The sequence below is a fragment of the Nipponia nippon genome, unplaced genomic scaffold (assembly GCF_047370975.1).
Source record: "Nipponia nippon isolate SJK-2023a ecotype South Korea unplaced genomic scaffold, ASM4737097v1 scaffold_5, whole genome shotgun sequence".
Taxonomy (NCBI): domain Eukaryota; kingdom Metazoa; phylum Chordata; class Aves; order Pelecaniformes; family Threskiornithidae; genus Nipponia; species Nipponia nippon.
In genome coordinates, this window is record NW_028262369.1 from 101053827 (window position 1) to 101063376 (window position 9550).

Genomic DNA, 9550 nt, shown 5'->3' on the forward strand with positions numbered 1-9550 from the left:
CAAAGGACTGCTCCCTATAAACCCTAACACTGCAGATTTAAAGTTATACCACACTGCAACGAAGAAAATCTAAGTGATTTCAGTACGAGCGAGCAAAAATCATACTTGCAGAATTCAAGAACATGTACAGCTTGTTAACCTTGTTAAATGCTACATACAAGCATTTTAAAAATCAACATTATTTCTAAATAAGGCTGATCTCAGCATAAAGAAATATGCATATGTAGAAAGATGCCATTGTTTTCTGTTTCCTCTTCAGCCACTGGCTGTGATTTTAATTGTGCTGGAGGATCTTCATTAGTATTAACACATGGGGAGATTTCACAAAGCTGCTTCATTAGGAAAAAAAAAAGCTTGGCAGACTAGCTCTTTTTGCATGCAATGAGAATGTCAGCCTTACCTCGGTCATTTGTAACATAATAAGTGCAAGCACAATGATTGCGATGCAGGAACATTGGGGGAAGGGCAAAAATGCTGCCTAATACGGATATGAGAAAAGAAAGCTTCTCATTACACAGTAAAATGTATGCTAAAAATTAGTGAAGATGATGTCTCACGAGACTCATGCTAAATACATTAACGTGCTGATATGTTTTTAATTATTATTTTTGTACCAGTTTATTTCATTCCCAGGATTCACATCCAGCAGCAAAGGTTTGCTAGCATTTATTGATTTTTTTTGTCCGCCACATTCCCAGAATACAGATTTTAATCATTTCACTACACCACACTCAGTAATTTCATTAAAAACTGGAACCTTCCATCCCCAGAAAGGCATTTAATTTCAATGACACACAATTTCTTTTAGCAGCAAACTGTCTCAACAGTAAAAGCTGGCCTAAGGTTCAAATGCATAATTTAGTCCTGAGTTCTCCATGCTCTGCATTCCTTTGAAGCTATAATTTGACTAACTACCTAATAACTGTAATAAGGACACTGATTTCCTTATAATATGTTATTAACCCGTATTTAATTAACTCGGAGGCCAAGCTCTGTACATGTTTGATTGGGTCAGTACCTCTCTAACCTCAAAATTTACTAATAATGGTCTTGAACAAAGAGTGTGGGATAAGAATGAGTATGGGTACAATAAATAGCTGTTTTGCTCAGGATGTTATGCATCAAAAACTCATGCATCTTCTAAGACAACAATATTGTCACTCAGGAGATAACAGGATTTTATAAGGGGAAACAAACAATGGATTTAGATAATTCACTATCAAATTTATTGGCTGTTATGTACGTATTTAATATCTCTGCTTGTAACATTTAAAATAAATTCTAGTATCTATGATTATTACGACTACTCTAAATGACCATTCTAAATATATTTGTTGCTGTTAATAAGCCAAACCGTAGTTATCTTGTGAAAAATAAAGACGTGTGTATGTTTGGACAATGTTATGTAATCTTTGTTTTCTGTAATGCTCAGCAGGACAGAATTTAATCAACTTGAGTACAGAACCACAGGCCCCAACACATACCTCTTGTCTTCACAAAGTTCAGTCAACTATCCAAATCTAAACCACTGGGAAATATTTGACATCAAAATATGAACAATGTCTTTCTCATTGCACTGAATATCAATTTGGGCTTCAGTCAACAATTGAAAATAGTTTTAGGTAACTACATAGTATTTTATAGTCTATACCAAAATATGTTTAAAAAGTTATGGTTTTTCCATTAGTCACAAACAAATCAGTTTTACTACTGCAAAACTTACTACGGTTTTAAAAATGTATTAACAATTCCTTTGTTTTAATATGCTTTTTCAACAGAAGCTGTTGTTAGTGGATGCTACTGATGCATTTAAAGTGATTAACTATTACATCAGAAGGGTTCCTAGCTTTCAAATTTGGCCGTTCTCCCTGAGGCAATATTAAAGCTGTAATTCTCAATTTTAAAAAATGCAAATTCAAACTGCATCATGTGTATCACAAAAACAGGATTCTTGTTTCTTATGCTTTCTTTGTGTGATGAATTAATTACAAATATAGTTAGCCTTTGCATTCTTTTCAGGCATCCAGTATAAGCGCCGTAAAAAAAAAGAAAATATATATATATACACACCATATCAGAGTATTGTTTTGTAGTTCCTTTCGTCTTTTCTGCCATGCTTATTGACCCTATCATTAACATTTCTTTAACTAGTTGCACCAATGCATTCATAAAATTAATTGCTGAATTGGGAGAAAACAGAAATAAAATCAAGCCAGCTCCATATTTACAGACATGTAACCTTACACATTTGGATAATTATACTGATGTCACTAGGACCATTTACATACCATACATAAATGTCTGGGAGGTCAAGCCCAAAATTCCTATGGGACTAGGTAGGTGGAGTTCACTGTAATGATCTCCCCAACGGCAAAGCCAGTTTAAGAGGTTCCTCTCTTCTCCACCCCTGTTCACAGGTTAACAGCACAGGTTTACAACCCTTCGTTTGTAGCAATTCAGCTGTTTGTGGGGCTACACTCTTAAGGTCAGCAAGTAAAGTTAAAACCCACACAAATATTTCCAGACTCTGATCTTGTAACATGGTCTATTCTAGGCAGACCTTCTTATCCACCTAAACAAACAAAAAGTCTTTAAAAGTGTTTTAAAAGGCTATGCAGTATTCACTAGAGGCTGGAAGCCATGCTATATACTTCTGTTAACAGATGTCCTGGAGTAGTGTTGGCAAAGCACGTATTTTATTGTTATAAAATATATTAAGACAAATTTGACACACCGTAAGGACCAGCAGAAAGTTACCATCAAATAAAAAATAACAAAGTTTTTGCAAGGTTAGTAGGACAAGTCATTCCTCTGATGAAGTGTAGAAACAGTTAGCGTTTAATGCATGCTATTAATAAAAAAATACAAAGGTCAATTTTCATAAAAAACTGAATATATCATTCAATTTTGATGTGCAATCTATGTTTTTAAAACATTACATTAAAAAGTAATAATAGTATAAACCAGTTAAAAGCATAGCCTTTTTGCTGAATTTCCTCTGTGTTTAGCAGGTTTATTCGCATCACAGATGCTCGTGGGCATCGCAGAGGTTATGCTACCACTCTCTGACAGCTATTTATACAAGTTAACATGTCTAAGTACTCCTGGCTTTGTGCTCTTACACCTCTGGTTTTATTATGTCATCCTAGAGTGGTCAAAAGAGGATCTACTTGTCCTCACTATAATGAAAGAGGTTAGAAGTACAAAAGGCCAAGGAATCTTTAAAAGCGCAAACAAGTTTATATACGAGACAAAACAAATGTAATAGCTTTGCATCTGGATTTATGTGTTCACCACTAAGCTGCTTCCATTAAGAAATGCTGTTTAATTGCTGAAAATCAGCATGTAGGTAGCTTTTCTTCTAAAGCTTTGCAAAGGTGCTGAGGAAAATGAATCCCCAGAAGAACAGCCGTAACTGTTTGCAGAAAATACAGATTTGAAGTCAGATGATCTGAACGAGGTCCAAAATAAGAAATTCCAAAGGATGGGAAAGAAGCTAGACAGCATATACTATCAAAGCTTCTAAAAATCTTCCCTAAGCAGCTTCTGCATCAGCCTATGTTACACACACAACTTACCAAATACACTTTCGAGAAAGTGCACTCCTCTTATCACACATCTCGCTGTGAAAGAGACAAAATTAGCTACGAGTTATTTTATTTCCCTTCAGTCCTCAATTGTTAAAGGGTACCTGTGCTCTTCTTAAAAGATAGAGAAATCTATGATTTATTCTGCCAACCCCATTTTAGCAGTATCTCATACTCCAACCTTGCAGCTTCTGTAGCTCCTCCAGCATCTCTTTCACGTCTTCTCCCATCTGAAAGCCCTGAGTGTGAACAAAAATATTATTTTTATTAACCAATTTAATCACTAATAATGAGAAATGTCAGTTCATTCCAAACAATTAAACTATTAACCCTTTAAAAGTAGATAGATAAAAAAAATGTTCTTCACTATGTCCCCTCTATACCGGTATTGTCATTCCATTTTACAGTTAAAATATATGTCTCTGTCTTGTACTCAGAACCAATGTTTAAGTCTAAGTACCAGAGTGCTTTCAACTGCAAGTTTTTTGGGCCAGATATCCAGGAGATAATTTTGACCCTTGGAATGAACAAAAAACAAGCTCATTTTAAATTTTTCAGTCAGGTAGTAAAATACTTCTACATTAGAAAAGACTTAGGTTACTTGTTTCTATTTGACTGGAAAAACACCAGCCTCACCAACAGTAATGTTAGCAATTATGGTACTGAAAATCTTTTCTTACCATGAGACCTTACATTGTTCTATCAAAATCTTTGCAAAATAAAGTGACCAAATAAAAAATCAAGGGGTTTTTGTATCATTTTTTTCCTAAGTCTTTTATAAGAAATAAGACAGGGAAATGCTAACTTGCAAATCCAGTTCATTTTTATCTTCTTCCAAAAAATCAGATGCTTTTTGCTATTTAGGCATATTTGGCATTTCCCCTTCCCTGTATAGCTCTACAAAATACCTTACAAAATACCTTGCTTCATTTTCTTTATGTCCATGAAGCTCTCTTTTTTCTGGACCAAAATTAAAGCTGAGTTTTCTCTGATCGAGGGATGTAGTGTGGGGTTTTTTTTGCTCCTGTTGCTTCTTTAACCACAAGGATTCAAAAAAGCCCACCTCAAAATTCAGCGTGGATCAGTAGTCATTACACCCACCAGCGGAAAGAAACTCTTTCGGGGCGGCATACCGCAGCTGTTAGACAGCAGCAAGGCTACACAATAGTTTAGGACAGGAAGTGATGGCATCTCTCATTAAACTATAGCTAAGCAGGAAATAAGCTTATGTAATTAGCCAACTTGGAATCCGGCCAGGTCACAAGGATTAAGAACTCTTGCAAAAAGTTCAGTATACTCTTCGTTAATTGTTAATTGTCCATTAATTTGAAAGCACAGCATATTACTACTGCATATATATAGTACAGTATGCACCGAAAGAAGCTATGACAAATTATTTTGTCAGTGTATACATATTCACGTTGCACTTGGGCTATTTTTAAGACGCAGTTGGACACTTTTAAGACTCAGCTGGACAGGGTGCTGGGCCATCTCGTCTAGACCGTGCTCTTGCTTAGAAAGGTTGGACTGGATGATCCTTAAGGTCCCTTCCAACCTGGTATTCTACGATTCTATGATTCTATGGTGATATTAAAGATGTTACCTTTAGTGTAAATAGTTTTATGCATAAAATACTACGCAGTTGGCTACCTTTAAAGCTACAAAGAATTTATACATATTGTCTAGCTGATGTTTAGTATATTAAAACAGAATAACGCAGAATTTCTTTTCAACGCTCACCAACACTGTGACACAACAGAGATGTTTTTTTGGTTGGGTGGGTGGGTTTTGGTGTTTTGTTTTTCTTTTTTTAAAGAGATGCATGCCAGCCAAATTTTATTTGATTAAGATCTCTGGTGCCTGCAAAGCCTTTAGTTTTGAGGCGCAAACTGTCTTTGCTTATGCAGTTCAGATTCTTAGGCTTCTAGCTCTTCTCATAGTCTGTCCTTATCGCTAAAGACATTAGAAACACACTTTTATCTTTTAAGAACCTGGTGATGCACCCGTAAGATAGAAAATATATAAAACAGAATAAGGATAACTGCAAGAAAGCTAACCTGGAGGATAAGTTGGATGAATTTACAAAACCATGTTCATAAAGAAAAAACCCAACATCCTAAAATACCGTTCATCCAACATACACATTAACCCCTGGTACCTTTCAGTTACAAAAGTCTCTGTTAACTACTTCTTCCCAGAAAACTTAATCCGATACTGTATTATTGCAGATAACTTCATTGATTTGATTAAATATCGCTGATACAATAACTGGTGAAGTAATTTAAGACAAAGTACACAATACGTCAAAGTGCTCTGACTCATCTTTTCAGCCATTGGGATAATGGCTTTTCCAGCAATACCATTAAGTGAAAGAAATACAGAGGACATGGGTCTAATGTCCAAAGAATGTCCTTAGCATAACAGAATCAACCAATTAATATATTTCATTTTTCCCCTATACCATAAATGCTATTCTAGATGAGAATTAGATTCAAAGGTAAATTATACAATGATCCTTAAAAGTTACATTTACTTGTTCTTTCTTCATTGCCTCACCAACAGTAATCCTTAAATTTGAAAACTGCTAATTATTATGTCCTTTTTATAGATAAGGACTGAGGTAGACAGAACTAAGAGCTGAAATAAGCTTGTGATTCTAAGTCCTACAAAGTTCCACCTTCCAAACACTAGACAAAAACTTTTTAGGAGTTTTGTACTGAGGTTAGTTGTATATGTTGGTAAAGAAATTCCAGAAACTGATTGTTTTCTAGGAATTTGGTTTATAATAATTTATAACTGTAGAAGAGTTCAGAAGTATTCTTCCTGAATGCAATACTGACTACTGCCATTTTTTTAAAACGTTTTTCCTATCTCCGTGCCTTCAGAAACTCTTGCTAATCTGTTATTTCTTAATCTGAGCATATTTTCTGCATCATCAGTTTGATTTCTCAACTCTTCACACTCACTTAGAACCCTAAGAACATCATCACCATGCATGGCACAACATAACCCAAATACAGATCAGGCTTCTTTCAGGACTACAGAGTGCTGAACTACAGATCTAGAAATTATTACTGCAGCTTTCAGAACTTGAATATTTTTCAAAAGTGTTTCTGAAAGGATTGAAACATGTATTAAGGAAGTTTTACACTGTTTCGTACATCAAATAACTAGCATTTCTTGATATGAAAGCAAGCATGAAAAGGTCCTTTTCCTTACTAGTGAAAATTTAAAACCCCCCTACGTTTATTGTTATATATTTGGGGGTATCTTAGGCAAACAATTGTAACAAAAAGGAACTTGCTGTAGAAAAGTAGAAAGCTGACATACACATACTGGTAACTCAAAACTTTCACAATCTTGGCCTTCCCGCTACCTTTTCCCTTCTTCTCTCCCCCCAAATTATACTAACTTCCTTTGTTGAAAATTAAATCTGCATAAATTCATTACTATCCCCTACAGAGAGCTTTTGGCAAAGCTCTATGACAAAAGTTTGCCTAAAGCACTTGCTGGCATGGTAAAACAACTAATTTGTGGTTCTGTGAAAGCACATAAGAATTCTCACGAGTGGGAAAAGTGTATCATGTTTGAACTTTTAATGACTATAATAGATACTGTTCTCAAATTAAGCATGTCAATCCAAACTTTAGCTTCTAAAAATTAGTTTTCTGATCAAGGAAATCAGTAAAGATTCCTTTGATGCTTCTCATGTCATTATTTTTTAACATAAACAGAGAAATACTAAAAAAAAAACCCCAAAACATTCTAAGTGTCTAGTCTTGAATTTCAACATTAAATCATACTCAGCAAATATAAATACAGCTGCATGACAGATAATGTAAAAGATTGCATACATTCATAAAATGCAAGAGTTAAAAATAACTTCTATGCTTTCCCCAGCATTTTTAATAAGCTATATATACTAAATTCAATCTCCTTTTCTGTGGTACTTCAGCAGTTTAGCAAAAACTTTAAACTGCTATTAAAAAAAAAAAGTTAGAGCAAATAGCAGAACACCTATAGAGTTAATTGCTAGACCCTGCAGCTTTTCTCTGATTTTACCATATTAATGGCCTTTGGCCCACATTCAGCCATGTGTTTGATTTCTAGCTGTTGAAGACAGCGCACAAACTAGAGCCGACCTGGGTTTTCACAGTCCTACACCAGCACACGTGAAGCATTAAGCCAAGGAGCATCTCAGTACCTTCATTACCCCTGAAGCCCCAAGGCTGTCGCCCAGTTGTCCACCTCTTCCCTTACGCTCATGCATATCCAAACAAGGCCCGCTGGAAGCTCACAAAAACCGACATCAGTTTCATCTAGTTAGCGACGCACGGGAACAGGGCCCTCGCTGCTCCTCACGCCCACGGTGCAGCTCTCGCACGCCTGCGGTGTGGTGCGGCCCTCGCCCGGCAGCCCGTGCCCGTCCGCTCGCCCTCACAGCACGCACTCGGGCCTTCCCCCGCGCCAGCTACGGTACAGAGCCCTGCTGAGGGAGCGGGTGGCGGGGCAGAGCTGCCTGCGTGCTGATCGGCCATCCAGTAACGTCCACGGTGACTGGCCAAACTTGGTTTAAAGTCGGGCAGCCATGCTGGCCTGCCTGGCTGTGAGGGGGCAGGCGCGGCCTTGCCTCCTGGTTGCGTGGCCTTGCCTCCTGGTTGCGTGGCCTTGCCTCCTGGTTGCACGGTGTGGCATGGCAGCAAAACTGACAGCTCTGGACTTAACTGACCCTCGCTTTTCCGGAGTCTGTGTTCCCACTGCCAGTCCAGCCTCTGAGTGCCTGAAAACACTTGGGTCCAGGTACCACCTTGGTTATTAAGCTTATCTCTGCTTGAAGTTGGGTTTTGCTAGCATAAGATCGACTGGAGGTGACTTCATGCTCAACTGGAGTGGTTTATTGCACAATTAAATTTTCTCACCTACCTCACTCATTGGCAAGGATTCTTCTAAATACAGTGAAATCTAGTTTATGCTCCTTTGTTTAAAATGTGTGCAGGTGTCAAACAGGGCAGCGCTTCTGAATGAGTCAATTTATGTACATAAAAAGTGTTAGGCAACAGCAAGTGAAATGTTTAATGTAAAATCTGTGAATGTTTAGAGTAGGTAAGAGTATATTTGCACACAGAGGAATTGAGGCAGACAATGAGGGAAAGGAGTAACCATCAACACACAGTTTAGATGGAAAAGACTCAGTTATTTTGTTTTGCAAAGCAGGTACACATACAGGTGAGTAGGTGTACTTGCTTCTTAAAAGACTATGTCTTTTATGAAAGGACTATGAAAAAGCTAGACTAGACGTATTTATTAACCTTTTTTCACTGCTGGACACAGCTCTAGCATGGAACTCTACAGTAGAAGTATTGAAGGTAACGCCAGAAACTCTTCTCAATCTCCTGTTAACAGTATCTGAACAAGAGGCTAGGGAAGCATTTTTTAACATTTTGGGGCAAATATATAAGTTTCAACTTGAAAGGAGATGTGTAGATGCTGTCTGAAACATGAAGCCAAGAACCCTGAGCTTTAACACAATCAGTGTTAACACAGTCAGTGTAAAGGTAATAATGCCTCTAAAGTAATCATGAGTGCAAGTCTTAAATTTTACTGGGGAAAAAAACAAGCCAGTTTTGGATCTTTTTCTCTCAATACATACAGAAAGAGAGGAATAACTCTTCCCGTGAGACACCAATGTAGAAACTGAATGAAGATTTCCAAAGACAAAGAATTATAAAAAAGGCTTGGATTCTATTAGATATATTATCTGCTGTCAAAAATCAGTGTTGGTAGTAGAGGCAGTTCAACAAGTTTGTCCAGTGTTGAACATTGTTTAAGACTAAGGAGAAACTGCCAACAACAGGCAATTTTCCCATTGCAGACTAACCTCAAATGATTTAATTCCGTATACTTCAGTGCACATAGAAGACAGCCAAGAAGTCTATAGATACTAATGACTGCAAGAGAGAAGA

At 37.0% G+C, this 9550-nt stretch overlaps 1 protein-coding gene across 3 annotated transcripts in view; it reads right to left on the minus strand.

Annotated features, from left to right (window-relative positions):
• BAZ2B (bromodomain adjacent to zinc finger domain 2B) overlaps window positions 1–3820 on the minus strand; it is a 164984-nt gene extending 161164 nt beyond the window's left edge. For 2 of the 3 annotated variants that reach the window (XM_087732680.1, XM_087732679.1), the window contains exon 1: window positions 3769–3820. Coding sequence is in view for 1 of the 3 variants with exons in the window: in XM_087732676.1 (XP_087588802.1) it covers window positions 2071–2073 (3 nt within the window). In the remaining 2 variants the exon portion in view is untranslated. Of the gene's footprint in view, window positions 1–2070; window positions 2087–3768 lie in introns of those variants that run through there. The other variant, XM_087732676.1, reaches the window with a different exon arrangement.
• Window positions 3821–9550: the final 5730 nt, after the last annotated feature.